Source organism: Rhincodon typus, chromosome 10 (assembly GCF_021869965.1).
Source record: "Rhincodon typus isolate 14 chromosome 10, sRhiTyp1.1, whole genome shotgun sequence".
In the NCBI taxonomy this organism is placed as follows: Eukaryota; Metazoa; Chordata; class Chondrichthyes; order Orectolobiformes; family Rhincodontidae; genus Rhincodon; species Rhincodon typus.
In genome coordinates, this window is record NC_063341.1 from 43,880,142 (window position 1) to 43,904,463 (window position 24,322).

At 39.7% G+C, this 24,322-nt stretch overlaps 2 protein-coding genes across 2 annotated transcripts in view; both read left to right on the forward strand.

Moving 5' to 3' along the window:
- eps15 (epidermal growth factor receptor pathway substrate 15) overlaps window positions 1-4,031 on the forward strand; it is a 128,796-nt gene extending 124,765 nt beyond the window's left edge. Inside the window, exon 26 of the mRNA XM_048602094.1 lies at window positions 3,177-4,031. Within this exon, the coding sequence (XP_048458051.1) occupies window positions 3,177-3,323 (147 nt within the window). The 3' untranslated portion in view covers window positions 3,324-4,031. The remainder of the gene's footprint in view (window positions 1-3,176) is intronic.
- A 7,768-nt stretch (window positions 4,032-11,799) lies between these two features.
- LOC109928331 (tetratricopeptide repeat protein 39A) overlaps window positions 11,800-24,322 on the forward strand; it is a 64,254-nt gene continuing 51,731 nt past the window's right edge. Inside the window, exon 1 of the mRNA XM_048602095.1 lies at window positions 11,800-11,894. The gene's annotated coding sequence lies outside the window, so the exon portion shown is untranslated. The remainder of the gene's footprint in view (window positions 11,895-24,322) is intronic.

Consider the following 24,322-nt stretch of genomic DNA (forward strand, 5'->3'; position numbering starts at 1 on the left):
CTTCATCCACCTTCTCGGTTACTTCTTCAAAATTCACTTGGATTAGTCAAACATGATCTGCCTTTTATAAATCCATGCCGGTTCTCCATAATTATTTCAAACCTCACCAACTGCCTGTTATTTTTCTCCTAATTTAATAAACGTTCTGCCCTCCCCACTACAAGAAAAATGTTATCACACAGAATTATGTTCATCGCTTACTACTGATTGGTAAGGTGAGCAAGGGTCATGGGCAGAAGTCAGGAGAATGAGGTTGAGAAACATATTAGCCATGATCAAATGGTGGAGCAGACTTAATGGGCAGAATGGTCTAATTCTCATCGAAATCTTTATAGTCTTTCCTCTCTCGACTTCATCACCAAATTACTTCTTATTCTCTGTGGTTTCAACCTTGATCTCAATTCATCATGATCTGCCTCCCTCAATCCCTCCCTCCATGATAAGTCTGCAAACAATATTCACCACACCTCCTTGACCTTGCCATCTCACAAAGTTTTGCTAATCGCACAGTATCAATCAAAGATAAGACCATTTCTGATTATTTCCTTGTATCACTTGCTACCCACATCTCCCTTCCCCGTTCTAACCCGAACCCTTTGTTATCTGTTTCTGGGAAAAACACTTTACTTCAAATTGCCAATCATCTGTCTTCTCACCACAGCATTTCCACAGTTGCTGTATTGCTCAAACTCTCATTTCTACCTTTTTATCCTAGTTTTCAATTCTACCTTGTAGTGTAGATGTAGCTGGAATTTGTTGCCTATCCCTAATTGACTGACTGGCTGGCTAGGCTGAGTTGAGAGTCAGTCATGTTGCTTTGGGGCTCACATGTAGTCTAGAATAGGTGAGAATGGCTTTCTGCGGTTTCTCTACTGTCTCCCTTATGTCAACTTGTTTATGAAAATCTTCTCTGTTTCCTCCATTCTATTTCCATTAAACTGCTGATCTCACAGCTTCCCCTATTGTCCCCCATATGAACTGATATTGTTTAAAGGTTCCATCTCTTAAACCACTGTTCCATTTTCAATCTCTCTTTTCTTTTTAAAGTCCATAAACATGTTGGTCTGCCAAATCTCTTTCCAGCTTTCCCAGATCTGAATCCCTGTAACAGGTTCTGCTGCTGCAGTACTGAAACTCTTCTTATGAGTCACAAATGGCATTGTGTGTCACTGTTACAAAGGTAATCCTTCCCTTCTTGACCTTTGCAACCTGCTTGAAGCCTATGATAAGGTTATCACACGATCCTCATTTAATGCCTTTCGACTGTCAAACAGTTGATTCAGAATGCCCTCACCTAGTTCCACTCTTATCTGCGCAATGGTAACCAGAGAGTCACTTGCAATTGTTTCTCTTCCTATTCCCACACCATCTACCTCTAGTGTTTCCCCGAAAATTTATCCTTGACCCTCCACTTTCTCATCCACCTGCTGCTTTTCAGTGACTTCATCTGAAGACACAATGACAGTTCACCTATGTATTCTGATGAAATACAGAGGTACTTCACCTGCACTTCTCTTGATTTCTGCACTGTTGTTAAATTTTCAGACTGCTTGTCTGTCATTGATTACTGGGTGAATAAAAAATGTCTCCAGTTAAATAGTAAGAAGACTGAAGGCATCGTTTTTGGCCCCTGTTCCAAACTCCATTTCCTGGCTACAGATTCCACACGTCTCCCTGGCAACAGTCTGTGATTAAGCCAATCTGTTCAGGTCATAATTGATCCTTGGATGAGCTTCCAATCTCATTCATGCCATCACTAAGCCTATTTGCACCTCTGTGCCATGGCCTGTCTGCTGCTGAAACCTTTGCTTGTGCATTTGTTACCTGGAGATATGACTATTCCAATGTACTCTGGGCTGATCATCCAGATTCTACCTTCTGTAAACTCGATCATCCAAAGCCCTGGCTCCAATACCTTAAAGTTAAGCAGGTCCTCTTCCACTATCATGACTACCATTGGCTCCCAGTCAAGCAACAAATTGATTTTAAAGTTCTTTTGATTTGTTTTCAGATAACTTCATGGCCTCACCCTGCCCAATCTCTTATCTCACCCAGTCTCACAATCTCCCAGATCTCTGTTCTGCTTTAATTCTAGCTTCTTCTGCATCTCCACATTGCTTCATTCTTTCTGGTCATCACGAGTTCTAAGTTTCTGGACTGCACTGTTTTCCCTCTGATGTTTCCCTGATATTTTTCTTTAAATACAAGAACAATACATGTTCCCTCACTGCTCAAAATTTCCCTACTTTAGTACTCTGAATAAACAGTACTCTATTGTGATGGACACCATGCTACTTGCCCTCTGTTGGCGTGGAAGTGGGGAGAATCTGACAACAAGTTTTTCAAAAATTGGAGAAAACGAATAGATTGTGCATTTCCATGTACAAATGTGCAGCATTATTTAAGAGTTTGCTAACAATAAAAGACAGGAAATAATTTGAACTTGGAGTTAAACAGGATATGTTTTGTTTCAAGTAATTACCAGTTTGTAGAGGGAAGTACTATGAACATTTTGGGAAAGGTGGTCAAATTTTTAAGCTGTACAGTAACTAGTTAAGTGTTCTTCCTTGTTACGTTGTCCTGTGTATGCCTTTCCATTCCAAAGCAAATCTATCAGAAGCAATTGAATCTGATGTTGGAATTGCATAAATTTCATCAGGAACCACTAAACACTCTGAAACAAAACACCGTGCTGGAAAAACTCAGCAGATCGAGCAAAATTTATGAAGAGAGAAACGATTAACATTTCGAGTCCCATGACACTAATTCAGTTCAAAGGTAACATCTTAAACACTGTTCCTGTCTTCACAGATGCTGCCACACCTCCTGAGTTCCTCCAACTCTTTGTTTTTACTTCAGATCTCCAACATCTGCAGTATTTTGCTTTTATTTGAACACTGAAACTGTTGGTTAACAATGGAGATTGCTAACTTGTAGCTGGTGTTCTCCACATTAAATTTTAGGCCACTCAAAGTTATGAACTAATAATGTTTGTAGTTGTTGCCAATCCATTGCCACCTGTGTACGTCTGAAGGTAAACTGACTTTGGATTTTCTTAACTTATTAGCAGAGCCATTATTGTTAGTTTAAAACACACCACTGTCTTCATTTTAAATGTGCTGTTTGTAAGAAATAGTCTGTATGTTTCTGTTCAGTTTTTTTTTTAACTGTTTCAGTACCCCAGTGAGGAAGACCAAATAGAATGGGCGAAAAGAGAAAGTGAACGAGCAGAGAAGGAACGACTAGCGAGACTAAATCAGCAAGAACAAGAGGATTTGGAACTGGCCATAGCACTCAGTAAATCTGAAATATCAGAAGCATGAATAGCTTTCCTATGGTCCTCAATGTACTGGCTGCCATGACTCGTCTAACCAACCCTATTCTTACTAATGGCATTTTATATAGAAACTACCTAAAGTAACTATGTCATTACTGGAGATTCTTCCCTGAAATTGTTAATTCGTTACTAAAGAGTCTTATACTGGACTTGGATCAGTGTGGTGAAACTTATTAATTCAAAACCATCAAATAACCTCTGTCCTGTATATGTAAAAAACAAAACAATGTACAAGCTAAATGCTGATGCAAATCTGTATTCAGTGCAATGAATTTAGTTCTAATTATACTCCTTTGCATTGTTGGGTAATGGAGCATACCATCTCAGCAGCTTCCTGTTCAAATAATATTGTCCATTAGGATACAGAAGCCATTGAACAGCTGTATATATTTACAACTTAATGACAAAGTAGATTTGAAAAAAACATAAACTTTTCAATTGTAGTACATTAACTAACTGTTTCTGTAACCACCAGTGCTAACAATATATAACTGTATAGAACATCTATTTCAGAATACATGCTGAACCTGCTGCTGTAAGTTAAACATGTGCACTGCTAAACTTTATACTGGCTTTATTTTTTTAACTTGTCAGTTTATAAATTTAAATGATTTTCCTTTCATGTTCGTGTGAAATTGCTGACTGCCTGGATGAGTAAATAACATCAAATAAAATGCAAGCTTATGTAAAGATATTCTGTGGAATCCATTAGAATGGAATGTAGTATATTGGACCTAGCCAACACCATCTGTGCTATTCAGTATGCCCATATGAGTTCACAGTTGATCAAGAAATCACAGCCTGGTTTTCCCAGTTGTTTTTTTGTTTGACTTAAGTTTCCCATTAAAGTACTTTTTTGGTTTTCATGTCCCCTTCCTACCTCATAACAAGGGCAACTTTTCCTTCTGATGCTGACCTGATGATTTGTAGCCCACTGTAAATCTAACTTGCATTTTTATTTGCATTGGTGATGTCTGAGCAGAATACATTAATTTTGTAAATTTCGATCTCTCATTGAATAAACTTAGTAATGGTGCTGTGAAACTGCCGTAAGAAACTCTGTTTCACTCTTAAACTTTAGGGGAGGAAATTTGCCATCCTCATCTGGCCTGGTCGTCATGTCCAGATGTTTCTTGTTCCTTTATTTGTCCCATTTCCGTACACTTTCACCTTACATCATGATTCATTTTTGTAATTTAATCTCTCCTTCCTTTAGCCTTATGACAACTTTACATTGTGTTCAGCCCCCACCTGTGTACTCATTTGAAACCTTTTGCATCTCAGACACTTCCCATTTTTAATGAAAACCATGAACTGGAAATGTTAACTGGTCAGGCACCACAGATCTTGTATTTCCAGCATTTTTGGTTTGTAAGTTATGACTTTTCATGATAGATTTTTGTTTGACTTTTAGTCTGTGATGGTCTTCCACTTCAATTTCACAGCTATCTTCTTAGGTGAACCATTTCCAACTTCATTCTTTGTGAATTTGGACACTGAATGCAAATTTCTAGTTAAATTTCTCACTAGAATCAAAATCATCCTCTGAACTATTTTCTTTCTTCCTTTGTTGTGATCGAGTCATGTCTGTTTTCCCTTTTTGGAATTGAAGCATTTTTAATGCCACTTTTATATCTTTTTTTTCCCCCCTCCCTTTCCACTGCTCACTTTTTTTGCTCTTCTCATTTTTCTTTTAAATCAAGTTCTTTTTTGCTTTTCTAACTGAATCTTAGCTAATTCTAGCTAACTCTAAATATTGGTTAATCAATGTAGGCATCACAGCACCACAAGATCTGACTTGTATGTCTCCCTTTATTTTGGATTTGAATCCATGTAATACTACCTTTCGACAACACCACCATGGTGGTCATTTACTGAGTATATTCAAAAAGGATCCAAGCATACTTTTAACAAAAGAGTGTCCCAGTTATTAGACACAAAAGAACCAAAATTGTAATTTGTTCAAACGACTTGAAATGGTATTACTGTAAATATTAAAAATAAAGATTCAACCCTTTTACTCTTGACAACATTCTTACAGATCCTCAAACCTGAATGAAGGTTCAACCTGCCACCACTCCAAAATTCATTCTTAAGTTGGTAGGGCTGTAATTGGTATCTGAAGTTTTCCTCTTGCAGACTATCAGATAAACAAGTGGGGTTTCGATACACTCAGTTTCCAGCACTTTTCTGTTCTTGGAGTTTTCTTCTAAACTACTTGGGATTTCCCCATCCCTAACTTTCTGAGGACTACTAAACTAATAGCATGGTTTTGCTCTGACTGAACCTGCACACAATGCTTTCCTAATTGAAATTGTTTGTGTCTCTTTTGTCTTCAGCCACCTTGATGATAGATGAATGGATTTTTTTTTCCTTTAGCCTTACTTCTAATGCACTGCACTGTTCACCTTAAACTCTACTCTAAGGCTGTAAATCTTGATGAAAAGGTGCATGTATCAACAGATTTCAGGCACCACACACAGAACAAATCTAATCCTTAAACTAAAACTAAGCACTTCTTAACACACGATATAAAATTACAAATCAAACTTAGATCTAAACATGGTTCTGTCTATTTTAGAACCTACGTTCCAAATACTGTATCATTAAACTTTGCCATCGGTTTTGTTTAAAAAGCCTGCTCATTGAAATTTGAACAATAATAAGGTAATATTTTGTTGCACTAATATTCCATTATTTGAATTTTTCCATTCAAATGCAGTTGAAATAAATTACTGCTGATTTTGCTTGGAGAATTTGTTACAAATGTGACATTTTAAGATTTTTAAACTATGACAGTCCAGTCTGGAGTTTTCATTATGGTGGATCCTCTTTCCCTTTTTTGTATGCTTAATGTTGTTAATGTTTTTTGACCAGCAACTGTGTCCGTTTTAAGATTAAGCTACTTTTACTTCATTTCTGCTCAACTTGTATCTGTATAAAACAGGTATTATTCGTTTTATAAATACAAACATGGATTTTAGGGTCTAAATTTTGAAAAATTATTTAGTTTTGTTTCATGGCATGTGGGCATTGCTGACATGTTGCTGATTCATAATAGCTCGCTAGGCCATTTGAGAGGGCAGTTAAATGTCAACAATATTTTTGTGGAAAAATCCAGGTCACAGGGAAGAGAAAGAAAGTGGAGGCCATAAAGGAGTGGGACTAATTGTGGGGAGATGTGGGTTGGGAAGCAACTATAAGTACTGGGTAGAGAGAATATTATTACAGTCATGTGTGGGTGAAGGTCAGAGGGTCTAAGTCTTTTGTCACTAAGGGGTGTGGAAAGTTTTTGGCTGAAATCTATCAATGTTTATAAATAACGTTTACAAAGTGCCTTGAAAACACACCTTTTCATATTTGTAGGATACATTTCTATATTAATTTATAATGTGGCAACTTTAATGATATCAAAGATTCTTGTGCTATTTTATTGCTGTTTTGCTTTTGCTGGAGTTGGGCGTTCATGTTAATATTCAAGAGGTTTTATGGACTGGTCAGGCCAGTTTTTGTTGTTTGTCCTACGTGCTCTTGAGAGAGTGATGGTGAATTAAAATGGGGTCCTATTGCAACATAGTTTGCACAGCTTCATGTGTGGATCATCCAGCAAGATCCTGTTTTCTTGTTAGTGTGGGCTTCATTCTCTACTACATCTACTAATAGTTTGAATCTTGCAATGCTGAGGTCATTTTGATGGTTTGATAGGAATGCATTGGTCCACGGTCACCAGAAGTATTTGCATTTCATTGCGTATCATGAAAGTGCTACAATGACAATGATTCATTGTCAAAAAATGTTGAGAACTTTTTGGCTTTGGCCTCTAATTTTCAGCTTTTTTTTGTCCTCAGCAAGTCTCGCTTCTTTTCTAAGGAATTTTGAATTCTTACACCATTAGAAGGACCCATTGTAATGTGCAAGGATTAATCAAATTCTAAATGAGGTTTGTACTTAGAAAAGAAAGTAAAACCATAAGACGTAGGAGGTGAAATAGGGCATTCAGCCCATCGAGTCTACTCTTTTGTTAATCTTCAACTCTCCTGCCTTTTCCCAATAACGTTTGTTTCCCTTACTGATTTAAAATTCGTCTGTCTGAACCTTGAATATAGTTAATGACCCAACCTCAACAGCTCTCAGTAATAAAGAATTCCACGGGTTCACAAACCTCCAGGAGAAGAAATTCCTCCTCTCATCTTGCTGCCTTTTTGGCTGCAGTGAATGAACAGGACAGTCCCATAATTCCAGGAACCACCTTGCAGGATTTTGGACTTTTTTTGTTTTACAGGCCAAGTAGCCATCTTTACAAAATGTATGATAATTACAAATTATGTGAATACTCAATTAAAGGGACAAGAAGTAATCAAAAAAGCTAATGAGAAGTTGATTTCAATCTCAAGGGAGTTGTCTGGCTTCTTTGCATGGTACAGTTTCTGTTTCACATAATTCTGTGGTGCGTTCAAGTTCAACATTTAAAAGGTGCTTGGATGAGTATATGAAGAGGAAGGGTTTAGAGGGATATGGGTCAAATGTTGGCAAATGGGACGAGGTCAGATTGGTTTGTCTGGTTGAATTGAATCGAAAGGTCTGTTACCATGCTGTATGACTCTGGAGAGAAAGACGGGAAACTAACCTCAAAATAGAGCACACCCAAAATTTAGCAGTTTCATAGTAATCACTTAATCAAGGTATGCAATACATTTTTGAACTGCAAAGAATTAAAATAAAGGAATGCAAAATTCAATATATTTCTGCATTAAACGTTTCTTTCCAAAACAGTTTAAAAGCATCCAATGCCTTAGAATTCTGCTGTGGCTAAAATGCAGTATGGATTTGGAAAGGACTGAATATGAGACCACTTTGGGATTACCATGACACCTCATGGAGGGAAATTAGTATCACTTCTGTTCTATAATAGCCTGTGTTATCAGGTCATATTGACATTTTGTGATTATAGTGTCACACACCACCTATTTTGAACCGAGAATATAAAGGTGGATAAAATCTCCAGAACCTGATCTAATGTATCCCAGAATGTTGTGGGAATTAAGAGAGGAAATTGAGACCCCTTACAGAAATATTTGCATCATCTAGAAGTATGGGTGAGGTTCTTAATGACTGAAGGGTGGCTAATGTACCTTTGGTTGAGAAAGGTTGTAAGGAGAAACCGGGGAACTATAGACCTGTGAGTCTGACTTCGGTTGTGGGTAAGTTGTTGGAAGTGGTTATAAAAGATAGGGTTTATGGACATTTTAGAGAGGCAAAAATTGATTAGGGATAGTCAGCATGGTTTTGTGCAAGGAAAATCATGTCTCACAAACTTGTTTGAGTTTTTTGAGGAAGTTACCAAAAAGATTGATGGCAGAGCAGTAGGTATTGTTTATTTGGAATTTAGTAAAGCCTTTGTTAAGGTTCCACATGGTAGACTAATTAATAAAGTTAGGTTATATGGGATTCAGGGTAAGCTTGCCAATTGGATACATAATTGGCTGAACGTCAGGAAACCGGGTAATGATGTGGCTTTGCTTTTCGGACTGGAGGCCTGTGACCAGCGGTGTTCCACAGGGATTCTAGATCCTCTTTTATTTGTCATTTGTATAAATGACTTGGATGAGAATATAGAAGGCATGATTAGTAAGTTTGCAGACAACACCAAAATTGGTGGCATAGAAGACAGTGAAGGAGGTTTTGTAAGATTACAAAAGGATCCAGATCAAATGGGTCAATAGGCTGAAAAATGGTAGATGGAGTTCAATCTGGATAAATGCGAGGCATTGCATTTTGGTACAACAAACGAGGGTAGGGCTTATACAATTAATGGTAGGGCCTTGGGTAGTGTTGTAGTTAGAGAGACCTCGAGGTGTAGGTACGTAATTCTTTAAAGTTTGTCATATATAGACAGGGTGGTTAAAAAGGCATTTGGCACGCTTGCCTTCATTGCTCAGTCCTTTGAGTATAGAAGTTGGAATGTTATGGTGAGGTTGCACAGGGCGTTGATGAGGCCTCTTCTGGAAGACTTTGTCCAGTTCTGGTCACCCAGTTAGAGGAAGGATATTATCAAGCTGGAGAGGATTCAGAAGAGATTTATCAGGATGTTGCTGGATATGGAAAGTTTGAGTTATAAAGAAAGGCTGAATAGGCTGGGACTTCTTTCACTGAGCATTGGAGGTTGAGAGGTGACCTGAAAGAAGTTTATAAAATAATGAGAGGTATAGATAGAGTTGATGGTAGTTGTCTTTTCTCTAAGATGGGGAATTTCAAGACTAGGGGACACATTTTTAATGTGAGGGGAGAGAGATTTAAATATTACATGAGGTATGTTTTTTAGACAGAGGGTGGTGGGTGCAGGTACAAATACAATGTTTAAAAGACATTTGGATGGATACATGAATAGGAAAGGTTTGGAGGGATATGGGCCAGGAGCAGGCATGTGGGACTAGTTTCATTTGGGATTATGGTCAGCATGGAAGGTTGGACCGAATGGTCTGTCTCCATGTTGTATGAGTCTGACTCACCAGAAAAAGATGACACTTCCATCTATATTATTGGTTATGATGTATTGTTTTATTTACTACTTCTAAAATAAAGCAATTTCAACTGTCAGAAATTATAAGGTCAGAAAGTTGTCTCTTTCAGGCAATTTTGCAGAATTACTTAAAATTGATTGCGCACCAAAACAAAATCCCCCTCACTAATTTTTGCCTCCATGCTGAGAGAGTTTTTAAATGAGGTTAATGTAGCAGCTTGTTATCTCAGGATCACAAGATAAATGCAGATGAAGGAGCCCATTCATTTCATCATAATTGATCTCATCCATAAAGATCCAATAATCTTCACGGTTGTGGCATGCAGTTAATTTTTGAACAATTCACGATATTCACACCATTTCATCCTTTCAGCTATTCTATTTCTCTTCTTCAGTTGAAGAACTTGCTGATTTTAGTTGCACATTTGCTAGTTTGAACTTGAATGTAAACACTTTTCATAATTTTGTTTTAAATAATATTCCAGATATAGTCTTTGCCTGTACGGTATTATGTTCTGAGTCTTGTAAATGTCAAATGTCCATAGTATTTTGTTCTTATTATTGAAACTGGTTGTTTTCAATATTGTCTGCACTGTTTAAATCATGCCTTTGACCTGGGAATCAGAAGTAGACATTAGACTTGAGTAGTGATCTTATCAGAGCACCGTGCAGTTAATAAGCATGGTTTATTTGTTAATTCATTAATTGGATGGGGACATTACTGGTGAGGCAAGTACTTATTGTCAATCCCTAGTTGACTTTAAATATTTTGAAATGTTTAATTGTCTATCATTTGTTGCTGCTTGACTGTAATTGGACCAGTATGGAGTCTTTCATGACTTGGATTCCTCTTTAACTTGAATATTAACTATGGAGTAACTGCAATACCCATTTTTCTTTCTATGTGCAGTGCTTCATATTTGTCCCCATTAAATTTTATCTGCCATTGCCACCTTAATTCATCTGTATTGTTTGAATTATCGTTTTTTTGACTTGTCACATGAACATCAATGAGCTTACTTCATATTTTAAATTTAATTTTGTCAAGGTTTTTGATAGTCTAGGTTGTGGAGTTTCTCATCTGAAAATGACTTTGAAGATAGCACCATTGATGTTGATTGGCAGAACGTTTCTCCTCTTCACAAAACCAAACTATTGTAGATGCTGGAAATGTGAAATTAAAAACATGAAGTGCTGAAAGCACTGAGCAGATTAGTATGGGTGGAGAGAGAACAAGTTTATCCTGAAAAGATGCTGATTGGAATAGAGTACTAGAATCCAAGCCCCACCATTCCATGAGTTGTCACAAGTGTGATAGGTGACCAGTTTAACCTGTACAGTGGTTATTGCCTAACTGTGATCACTATCTAAGATAAAAGAAACTCGTAGTAGGTTTCAGCAATGAATAAGAATGCAAAATTCATTTATTATAACGAACCTATCCTCTAACATGTCGCAGAACAGAGTATTAATTACAAATGCTTTCACAAACCCCCTTTAAATCCAAGCACACACACATTTATCCACAAATAGGACAGACAAGACAGATAAGACCAGCAGCATTTTTATAGGAGTATCATGGTTGGAATATAAAGACAAAAAGGCACAAAGTCTGTAGATCAGAGTCCAACCAAATGGGGTAAAATGATGTGACTTTCTCTTTTTTTGTCATTTGCAGATCATATCACATTAACGCGTGTGACTTTCAATTCAGTCACTGCTCAGCTGGTCCTAGGTCTTGTCTTAAATTAGCAGTTTTTTCTCCCCTTAAAGTCTTTGGGTGCTATTTCTTTCACTCAGTGAGAGGAAGAGACTAATTTCACTTGCTGGTAGGCTGACGGTTTAAAGCTTTTGAGAAGACTTGCAGCTCAGTTTGTTGATTTGTTCACCGAGCTGGTAGGTTGGTTTGCAGACATTTTGTCACCGTACGAGGTAACATCATCAGTGCGCCTCCAGTGTTGTTGGTCTGTCCTGCTTGATATTTACGTGGCCCGGTCTGATGTGGTGGTCGGCCTCATTTGGTTCTGCTTTGTAGTGGTTAGTATATAGGATCTATTTCTACACGTTTGTTGACGGAGTTCTGGATTGAGTACCAGGTCTCTAGGAGATCCCGCGCATGTCTTTGGTTGGCTTGTCCGAGGATGGTTACGTTGTCCCAGTCGAATTGGTGGCCTTCTTTGTTCGAGTGTATAGAAATGAATGATAGTTGGTCGCATCTCTTGGTAGCTAGTTGGTGCTCGTGTACCCTGATAGCTAGTTTTGTCCCAGTCTGTCCGATGTAGTGTTTGTGGCAGTCCTTACCTGGGATTTTATATGTAACATTGGTCCTGTTAGTTGTGGGTATAGGACCCTTTGTTCTCGTCAGTGGTTATCGTAGTGTAGCTGTGGGTTTGTGTGCTACTGTGATTCCTAGTCGTCGGAGTAGTCTGGGTACCATCTCTGATAAGTTATTGATGTATGGCAGGGTGACTAGTGTTTCGGGTGTGCCACGTCTTCCTGTTGTCTGTTGAGTAAGTACCGACGGACTGCGCTTTTTGGGTAGCCATTGTTTTTAAAGACGCTGTGGAGGTGTTCTTCAGCTTTGCACAGTTCTGGGGTGCTGCAATGTGTTATGGCTTTTTTGAACAGTGTTCTGATTCAGCTGCGTTTGTGGGTGTTGGGGCGGTTACTGTTGTAGTTAAGTATTTAACTATGGTATGGGTGGTCTTCCTGTATACGCTGGTCTGGAGCCCACCGTTGGCCCTTCATTCGACCATTTCACCCAGGAATGGGAGTCAGTTGTTTTCCTCTTCCTTGGTGAATTTTATGCTGGTGAGGAGGATGATGTGTTGGTGGATTTCCTCCAGTGTTGTGTGCTTGATAATGACAAATGTGTCATCTACATAGCGGACCCATAGTTTTGGCTGGATACTGGGAAGGGCTGTCCGTTCTAGACTTTGCATTACTGCTTCAGCTATAAGTCCTGATGTGGATGATCCCATGGGTGTTCTGTTGATTTGTTTGTATACCTGGCCGTTGAAGACAAAGTGGGTGTTGTGCCATAAATCCAGCGGTCTGAGGGTGCTGTCCTTGCTGATAGTATTGTTGTTGCAGGGGGGTTGGCAATACTGGTTCGTCTAATAACAAGGCTAGTGTTTCCTTGGTTAGGGGGATATCGATGGAAGTAAATAGTGCTTTCATGTCAAAGGAGGTCATAATTTTGTCCTCATTGATTCTGGTGTCTTTGATATTGAGGAATTCTTGGTCCGAGTGGAGAGAGTGTGTTGAGCCACTTACTAGGTGTGTCAGTTTCTGTTGTAATTCTTTAGCCAGTCTGTATGTTGGTGTACCCAAGAGGGAGACTATAGATCTAAGGGGAACTTCTGGCTTGGGTACCTTGGTAGCAGGGTCTGTTTGATCCCTCTGGTTTCATCCTTTGGTAGTCTGTTTTGTTTATTTCCCCTGTCCGGTGTAATTTCCTTAGGGTAGCGGTCATTTGGTTTTCTAGTTGTAGTGTGGGGTCTTTCACCATCTGTTGGTAAATCTGTGAGTAATGTTTGTGCTTTCTCACCATATTCTGCTTTGTTTAGAATGACAATTATACATCCCTTGTCTGCAGGTAGGTTCACAATGTTTTTGTCTCGCCTGAGTCCTTCTCGGGGCTTCCTCTCCCATGTGTTCAGGATGTTAGCTTCAATCTTTCTGCTCAGTGTTGGGACTTATGGTCTGTTAGGTTTCGTCTGTGAGTCCGTTTTTTAGAGTGGATTCTAGTGCTGTTAGGAAGTCAGTTTGACTCTCATCTGTGATTGTAATTTAGTAAGCATGTGAAGACCGCTTTTTCAGTACCTGTGAGTGGCTGGTCGGATAGTTATCCGTTGGTCTGCTCTGTCCGTGTCAGTACTGTGGGTGAGTTAGGTTAGTTTTTCCTGTCGGGCCAGTCTTTTCTTTGTCTTAGTCTTGTCCTGTTTGAAGGTCTGAATCCCAACTGTTTTCTTGCCTATCAGTTTTGTGTCAAACTGCTACGTTAAACCAGTACAAATGAGATTGCTGGGCCTGTATTGTTTTTTTTGCTCCCCCTAAAGACAGCTGGGGCCAGCACCAAGTTTTAGCAAGAGCATATCATACAGTTCAGCTTTTCTTTCAAGTTGTCAAAAACAAAACGGATGATAATTCAAACTTCCATTTTCTGGTTGATTATGCCAAATAAAATGTGTGTAGTCCTTACACTTTCCGGTCAATAGCTGTTCTTTAGAATTGAAAGGGATCAGGGATGAACAGCTTGTGAACCATGAAAAGTAAGGGCTGCAGTAAAAGAACCAAAGAGAGGTCTGTGATGAGTGAATTACAGCAGTGATTAAATGATTAAAGTACTGATTGGAGTGGATCAAACTCTGAACACTGGCTTCTGTTATGTTGGGGACTTGGGAGGAAACCAAGATGAATCGATCATTAGGGAATTCTGGCTAAAACTGATTGCAAATGTTTTCAACTTGTCAATCGCACATATGTGGTGGTCTCTGCTATTATTGAGGATGTTTCAGTAGCTTTCTCTCTCCCTGGTTAGTGAGCTACCTCCTTGAACTGCTAAGTATATTTGGTGTAGGTGCACCCATAATGCTGTTTAGGAGGGGGCTTCCAGGATTTTAACCCAGTGGCAGTGAAGAAACAGTGATATATTTCCAAGTCATAATGGTGAGTTGCTTGGAGAGAACTTTGCAGGTGGTGGTATTCCCATGTACCTGCAGCCTTTGCCTTGAGAGATGGCGGTAGTCATGAGTTTGGAAGGTGCTATCTAAGGAGCTTTGGTGAATTTCTGCAGTGCATCTGTAAGTAGTACACACTGCTGCGGTGGTGGGTGTGGATGTTTATGGATGTGGTACCAATCAAGTGGGCTGTTTTGTGTTAGGTAATACTGAGCTTCATCGGTCTTGATGGAGCTGAACTTATCCAGGCGATTGGTGAGTATTCCATCATGCTCCTGACTTGTGCCTTTTAATAGCGCACAGACTTTGGACAGTCAGAAGGTGAATCTGCAGCATTCCTAGACTCTAACTTTCTCTTGTAGCCAAAACATTAATATGGCTAGTCCAGAGATAGTAAGTACTGCAGATGCTGGAGTCAGAGATAACACAGTATGGAGCTAGAGGAACACAGCAGGCCAGGCAGCATCAGAGGAGCAGGAAAGTTGACGTTTCGGGTCGGCACCCTTCAGAAATTAAGAGGGCAAAGGGAGCTCAGAAATAAGTTGAGAGAGGAGGGGTGGGCTGGGGAAGGTAGGTGGGATGGTAATCGGTGAGTGCAGGTAGGGAGTGATGGGGATTAGTCAGTGAGGTGGGAGAGAAGATGGACAGGTTGTCAGGCCAAGGAGGCGAGGATGAGAGGGAGCGCTGGTCATGGGGTGAGGCCGGGGCTGGGGAGATTTTGAAACTGATAAAATCACATTTAGGCCATCGGGCTGTAGGCTCCTAATGCGGAATATGAGGTACTGCTCCTGTAGTTTGTGGGTGGTGTCATTGTGACACTAGAGGAGGCCCAGGATGGACATGTCACCCAGGAAGCGGGAGGGGGAGTTAAAATGGTTGGCGACCAGAAGGTGTTGTCGTTTGTTGTGAACAGAGTGCAGATGCTCTACAAAATGGTCTCCAAGCCTCCGCTTGGTCTCACTGATGAAGAGGAGGCCACATTATACAGGGGTTCACCTGCACATCTGTCAATGTGGAAGTTTGTTTTGCGCCTTGAATGGAGATGAGAGGGAAGGTTCCTACAGTTGCAGGGAAAGATGCCGGGGGGTGGTGGGGTTAGTGGGGAGTCTGGAGCGGACAAGGGAGTCGCAGAGGGAGCGGTCCCTACGGAAGCCAGATAGGTGTGGGGAGGGAAATATCTGTTTGGTTGTGGGGTCGGATTGTAGGTGGCGGAAGTGGCGGAGAATGTTACGCTGAATGTGGAGGTTGGTTGGGCGATATGTGAGGACAAGGGGGATTCTGTCTTTATTTTTGTTAGGGGGAGGGGATGTGAGGGCAGAGGTGCGGGAAACGCAAGAGATGTGGTTGACTATGGCAAGTCCAGTTCAGGTTGTGTTCAGTAGTAACCTCCAGTATGTTGACAGTGCAGGATTCAGGGGTGGTGGTGTCATTGAATATCAGGTGGTGATGGTCATTGCCTGGCACTTGTATGGGATGAATGTTACTAGACACTTCTCAACACAACCTGGATATTGTTCAGGTTTTGCTGCATTTGAACATTAGCTGCTTCAGTATGTGGGAAGTTGCATATGGTGCTGAACATTATGCAATTATCAACAAATATCCCCACTTCTGCCCTTATGATGGAGGGAAGTACATTAATGAAGCAACTGCAGATGGTTGAACCTAGGACACTACCTTGAGCTTCTGCTGAGATGACTGATCTGCAACAACACGACCACCTTCCTTTTGTTGATAAAATGTGGAGTTGGAGAAGCACAGCAAGTCTGACAGCATCGGAGGTGCAGGAAAGTCAATGTTTTGGGTCCATCCTTTTGTGCTTCGTATGATTCCAGTCAGTGGAGAATGTTCACGATTCCCATTGGCTTTTTGATGCAGCCTTCTTATTAAGACCTGATATTCTGACCTCACCTCTTTTATCCATGTTTGGACCAAGGCTGCAATGAGGTCAGGAGTTAAGTGGCTCTGGTGGAACCCAAACTGAGTTCAGTGAGCAGAGTATCACTAAACAGGTGCTGGTTGAAAAACTGCCAATGAGCATGACTTCGGTCTCTGGATTAGTAGAACAAAGTTAGGGGATAGCTCAGCTCTGTCTGTGGTGTGGATGGTAAAGTGCCAAAAGGTTATAAGAACAATATAGGAACACAGGACATAGTAGCAAGAGTAGATCATTCAAGATTCAGACAGAGAATTAAAGAAATAAATGACTGGAAGTTCAGGATAAATGTTTGTAAATGTCAAAGATGTTCAGCAAAGTGATTACCCAATCTCTGTTCATTTTCTTTAACATAGAGATACAGATTATTGGGAGCAATATGCTGTAGCATACATAAGCTTAATGCATCTTTGCTGCTGTTTATTACCTAATGCAGAAAGTCCTCATTTACTCCTGATGGCAAATTACATTATTTTGAGTATACTAAAGTAACAAGAATCATGTATCATTACCTTTTTGTCAATTTTGAGAGTTTTTACCAAGTTAGCTTGTTTCCCATTTACAATCACGTCCCGATTTCATAGCACCTTCCTCGTAATGACTGCCAATGCAAAACTGCATTCCTGACTCCTTTGTTATTTGGCAACGAATGCCATCAATCTTTGAGGATGTATTTTCTTTGTGCCCTTTTGTCTCAGCATAACAAGTTGAGGGAGGGACTAGTTGAAAGAAGTACTCCATGTTAAGTAACTTTTCCTCATCTTCTGTTTCAACCTTATTTGCATTTTGATAGTTCTCATTTCTTTTCTGACTGTCCCCTTACTGTTGAAACACTGCAAAATAATCTTTCATTTTATTTTGTCATAATCTATATTTCCTTCAGGTCTTTCTTTAACCAGCATTTTATTGTTTCTGCATGTGGCTATCTTCATTCCGATGAACTTTCTCATTTCTCGTTGTAGGTCATTTTGCTTTTACATTTAAATTTATATCTACATTTCTACAATTAATCTGAGCATTTATTTAGAGTCATAAATGTTTAGTTTTTACCTTTTGCTTCACAGCAGACTCCTTGTTTTCCGTCTATGTCTGAGCTGTAATTAATTCCGGTGTTTTCTGCAAGTCGTCTCTTGATTTGAAAAGTCTAATGTGGGAATAGTATGGATGTCGACAAACTGACAGTTCATGTTGGTAGTTGGGGGATCTTCTGCAGCTGCACTGTCTTTGTCTTCCTCTGGGCATGTCAACGTTGCAAATTTGGTGAAAGTGGTCCTTGACACATGCTAAGCCAATTTTCTGATAACAGCATGTCTTTAACCTTCATGCATATAATAATGCCCTTACAGCATGTGGGCTAAACATCTTCAATGAACACAAGTGCTTGGTTTTGTCCTCCCAAAAAGCTGTTAAATATACTTTTGAGGGTGCAAAGCTTCAATTCTCATGGCAGCAACCTAGAACTTAGAAGCAAAAATTCTAGACTAAGAGTAGAAAAGATCCAAAAAGTGTTAACCTCAACAGAATTGCACAAAGGCAAGAGCATGAATCACAAGATGCATTAATTCCAGTATTTTACAAATGTGCTTGGTCACATGTTGTTGTATAACTACAAGAAGGAGGCTTTTTGTCCTAACCTCATTTGATTTCTGTTTTTCTGGTTAATTTAATATATTGGATATGAGAGAAATAATCTGTCAACTGATAAAGTGAACTCTGCTCAGTTCTCAAAAAAATCACCCGATATAGCTCAGGCTGTTAAATACAGTTACATCAGCTTTCACTATGTGGTGTATACCACAAATTATTTGAATTCTTGGGGTTAATGACTATTCCATGGTTAAGTGTTCCTAGACATTCTGAGGTCATCTTAGCATTAAATAAATTGAATTGGTAATGGAAGTGTTTTACTGCTAACCATATGAATATTCTAGATCTTGTGTGAAGTTCTGGCCTAATCTTTATCCACATTTAATGTGTTGCAACAGAATGATGCTGATTACCCAAAGCAAGCAAAAATTATTAGGCATTATCCCTGATTGTGGTATAATTGTCTGAAGTTAATTTACTGTGTGAATAGTCAGCATCTTTTCCAGCTAACATAGTACATTTAACTAGAGAGCAAAAGACTACAGAATGCTGCAATAGAAGGATCTGGGTGTCTTGTACATGAATCACAAAAGTTAGCATTGGTCATTAGGAATCAAATGTAACGTTGTCTTTATTGGAAAGGAATTGAGGTGTAAAGTACAATCACCTTGCTACAACTATACAGATATCGGTGAGTCTGTACCTAGAACCCTGACTATAGCTTTGGTCTCCGTAATTAAGGAGGGCTATACTTGCATTGGAAACAATTTAGGAAAGGTTTATTTGGCTGATTCCTGGGATGAAATGTTTATCTTATGCAGAAAGGTTGGACCTATACACATTGAGAAAGAGAGGTGATCTTATTTAAGATTCTGCGGGGGCTTGCAATCTTCCCCTCCCTTTCTCCATTAAAGTTTTGTTTATTTGTGGGATGTGAATATCACTGGCAAGGCCAGCATTTATTGCCAAACTCTAATTTACCCTTGAGAAAGATGGTGGTGAGCCACCTTGTTAAACTGCTGCAATCTGTGGTACTCCCACAGCAATGCTAAGTAGGGAGTTGCAGTATTTCAATTCAGCAACTATTAAGGACAACAATACCACTAGACTACCAATTCCCCCGAAGACTATAGACCCAATTTGCTCAGCTTGTCATCATAAGACACACTTCTTCCACAATCACCCCCTGAGACTAATTTAGTGAACCTTCGCTGTACTGCCATCAATGCACATATTTATTAGATAGTGGAGACCAAACTGGACTCAGTTCTCCAGATGTTGACTTACCAAAACCCCACACAATTGTAACAAGGTTTATTTATTCCTGTACTCTAATCGCTTGCAATAAAGGCCAATTGTCATTTCCCTTCCTACTTGAATGCTGTACCTACGTGCTAATGTTCTGCATACCTTGCTCAAACACACCCAAGTCCTCTTGAATATCAACACCTATAAGTTCCACACCTTTTTGAAAAAAATTTTCTCCTTATGATTAAAGTGAATAAATTCCTATATCCTACAATTTAATTCACCTGCCATCTGTTGCCCATTCTCTTAACCTGTCTGCATCTCTGAAGCCCCTTTGTATCTTTCCTACAGTTTATCTTTCCTACAGTTTACCTTTCCATCTCCGCTTTTTTCAACAACAAATACAGGTTTGAGACAAACGTAGGCATGAGACTGAGTATTGTGCCTAAGTCATTAACGTAGATTTTAAATAGCTGAGGCCCCAGCATTCCATTATTCTCTGCCTGCCAATTTGACACTGTCTTGTTATGCCCACCCTCTACTTCCCGCCTATTAAGCAATCCTCTATCCATGCGAAAACATAATTCCTAACTTCACGAGCCTTCAATTTGCCTACTACCCTCTTGTATTGCATTTTAGCAAACAACCTTTGGAAATCCACATATATAACTACCAGTTCCCCCTTATCCACCTTACTAGTTACATCCGTAAACCATGTTGACCTGTTCTGTAATCATGCTACGCATTTCCAAGTGCATTAAGACTTCCTTAATAATAGATCTTAGCATTTGCCCAACAATTGACATTCAGCTAACTGTCCTGTACTTCCTTATTTTCACCCCTTCTCTATGCTTGAAAAATAGTGTAACAATTCTAAGGAATTCTGGAAATCATAACTGAGCACACTCACTACCTCTGCAGCTCTCTCTTTTAGATACCCTGGAGTGTAGACCATCAGGTGCTGGGAATTTGTCCCTTATGAGTCTTAAGGCCTTAAGCCCATTTTGGTGGAACATGTCAAGTGAGCAGTTCATAAAGCTTCATTAATAGGAGCATACAGTAGAAGAACGAAGATGTTATTCTGAACTTAAGAAACTAGTTAGACTTCAACTGGTGTATTGCGTACAGTTCTGGGAGCTTGGACTTCAGGAATGATGCAAAAGCATTGGAGAGAGTGCAGAAGAGGTATAAGAGAATGGTTCCAGGAATGGTTTCTGGTCCTGGACTCTCCCACAAAGGAGAACAACCTCTGTGTTCACCATGTCAAACCTGCTAAGAATCTTGCATGTTTCAATAAAGCTACCTCACATTTCTCTAATGAGTAGAAACCCAATCTCCAAAACCCAACACGTCCTCAGAAGAAAATCCCTCCATAACTGAAATCAACCTAGTGAACCTTCTTTGAACTGCCTCCAATGCCAATACATCTTTCCTCTGATAAGGAAACCAAAAATTATTATTTTTAGCTTCGTGAGTGAGCCGTGGATGGATATTCCTTGTTGAGTTTTTGTTTTTCAATGGAATGTATCTTATTGAAGGTTTTGAATTTTTACGTCAATGTTTTCCTTTGTTCATTCAGAGCCATAGTTTTCGGTCGATTTACCCAATTAACCTTACTCAGTTCTTCTACCTATATAGTTATCTTCATGGTTAAAATTGGCATTTGCATTTAGAGTGCATTATTTTCAAATTTAACATGAAATGCAATGGTATCATGATAACTAGTAACAGATCCTCTCTGAAATATGATATTATTAAACAATCTATGATTCTACAATTCTATGAATCCTGCCTTATTGCACAATACTAGATCAAAGATAGTTTTATTTTGATAATTCCACAGCAGATCACTTCATGAAACTGTCATGAAAATATTCTATAAATTGACTTTTGGAGCACTCAATTAAAATGTCCTAATCTATATGAAGATTAAAGTTCTGCACAATAATTCACATTGCCTTTATAACAAGCTTCTATAATTTTTTTCCTTACAAAAGAACAAAGAACAAAGAAAATTACAGCACAGGAACTGGCCCTTCGACCCTCCAAGCCTGCACCGATCCCCCTCCTCTATTTAAACCTGTCGCCTATTTTCCAAGGATCTGTATCCCTCTGCTCCCTGCCCATTCATGTATCTGTCTAGGTACATCTCAAATGACATTATCGTCCCCACCTCTGCTGGCAACGAGTTCCAGGCACACGCCACCTTCTGCAAAAAGAACTTTCCACGCATATCTCCCTTAAACTTTTCCCCTCTCACCTTGAAAGCGTGACCCCTAGTAATTGAGTCCCCCACTCTGGGGAAAAAACTTCTTGCTATCCACCCTGTCTATACCTCTCATGATTTTGTAGACCTCAATCAGGTCCCCCCTCAACCTCCATCTTTCTAATGTAAATAATCCTAATCTACTCAACCTCTCTTCATAGCTAGCGCCCTGCATCCCAGGCAACATCCTGCTGAACCTCCTCTGCACCCTCTCCAAAGCATCCACATCCTTTTGGTAATGTGGCGACCAGAACTGTACGCAGTATTCCAAATGTGGTCGAACCAAAGTCCTATACAACTGCAACATGACCTGCCAACTCGTGTACTCAATACCCCGTCCGACGAATGAAAGCATGCCGTATGCCTTTTTGACCACTCTATCCAGCTGCGTTGCCACCTTTAGGGTACAATGGACCTGAACACCCAGATCTCTCTGTGCATCAATTTTCCCCAGGGCTTTTCCATTTACCGTATAGTTTGCTCTTGAATTGGATCTTCCAAAATGCATCACCTGGCATTTGCCTGGATTGAACTCCATCTGCCATTTCTCCGCCCAACTCTCCAATCAATCTATATTCTGCTGCATTCTCCGACAGTCCCCTTCACTATCTACTACTCCACCAATCTTAGTGTCATCTGCAAACTTGCTAATCAGACCATCTATACCTTCCTCCAGATCATTTATGTATATCACAAACGACAGTGGTCCCAACACGGATCCCTGTGGAACATCACTGATCACAGTTCTCCATTTTGAAAAACTCCCTTCAGCTATAACTCTCTGTCTCCTGTTGCCCAGCCAGTTCTCTAACCATCTAGCTAGTACACCCTGGACCCCATGCGACTTCACTTTCTCCATCAGCCTACCATGGGGAACCTTATCAAATGCTTTACTGAAGTCCATGTATGTGACATCTACAGACCTTCCCTCATCTATCAACTTAGTCACTTCCTTAAAGAATTCTTTCAAGTTGGTAAGACATGACCTTCCCTGCCCAAAACCATGCTGCCTATCACTAATAAGCCCATTTTCTTCCAAATGTAAATAGATCCTATCCCTCAGTATCTTCTCCAGCAGCTTCCCCACCACTGACGTCAGGCTCACCAGTCTATAATTACCTGGATTATCCTTGCATTCTGTCCAGTTTTGCAGCTGCTGTTCGGAGGCCTATAAACTATTCCCACGTTTGTTTTCTGGCTCTTAATATTTCTGATTTCTACCCATACTGGTTCTATTTCATAATCTTCAGAGCCAGTTTTTTAAATTAATGCTTTTATATCATTCTTTATCGTTAGGGATCGTCCTCTTCCTTTGACATTCTAAATTTTTACGTAATATTCTGAATAGGTTGCCATCTTTTATAGTTCTATCAAACAATTTTTTTTTTTGCAATTACAGAACTGGTTAGACCACTAGGCAACAGGAACAGTGCCACGTGCCAGAAAGCCAGTAACTGGGATGGGGATTATCTCTGGTTACAGTGCAAGTGAGGAATGATGAAATAAATGCCATTTAATTAGTCATCCAGAAATATTGTTTATTGTACAACAGTTTAAATGTTGTGAAGTAGCCAGAAATGACAAGATTTCCACAGGATTACATCTACTTGTGCCAAACCATCTTACATTTATACAGTATCAATTCTGATCTTAGAATGTCCCTTACAGCAAGGACTTTCTTGAGTGAAGTGACTGTTGTAATGTCTGTTCAGCCCTGGGACTGAAGATTATTCTCAGGTTCATAATATTTAGGATATAACACATCAATACATGCCATCTTTTATGGTTAACAATGGCCCTTTTCTAGTCTAGCCCAATGACTTTCAATTTTTGGGACACTTTGGAATGTTTATATTTTTGTACAGTCTGCCTAAGCATATGAAGTGTGTTATTTTTTAACTCCCTCTCTGAGTGTGGGCCTCACTGGCTCAGCCAGAATTTACTGCTCATTCTCAGTTACTCTTTCAAAGGTGGTAGTGAGCTGCCTTCTTGGACTGCTGCAGTCTATTTGGTGTAGGTAGTATTGGGAGTTCCACGATTTTGACTCAGCAATACTGAAGGAAGAGCAATACGTTTCCAAGTGTGGATGGCATGTGGCTTGGAGAGGAACTTGTCAGTGGTCATACTCCCATATTTCTGCTGTCTTTGTCCTTATTGATGGTAGTGATCATGGGTTTGGAAGGTGCTGTCTGAGAACCCTTGGTGAATTTCTGCAGTATATCTTACAGATGGTATAAACTGTCACTACTGACCATCATTGTTTGAGGTACTGGATGTTTGTGGAAATGTTGCTGGTCAAGTGGACTGTTCCATCTTGCATTTGTCTGCTTTATCTGAAGGATTTATTGCTTCAGGTAAAATACATGTGAGTCAACATGACAGGAGAAAAAATATTAGCTCAAAGCATGGTGTCTGATTGAGGAATTGATATCCAGCATTGGAGGAGGAGTGGGACCCACACAGTGTGACTATCTCCAGCTCAGAGGGTGCAGACAAGGAAGCAACAGTTCTGGTAGTGGCAGAAAAGGAGCATGCTGTCAAGACCCCCGGGTGTGATCTGACAGTGGCAACTGAAGGAGCAGACGGGGTGAAGTCTACAGCTGTTTCAGTTTAAGTAACATCAATTTAATGTCAATTTATTCTGTAATCTGAGATGGTGCTGAATCATGGTGACCTTTTACACTTCTCAATGAACCTGGGTACAAATGACAATATTAAATAAATCTACGATAAATATTACATAGAA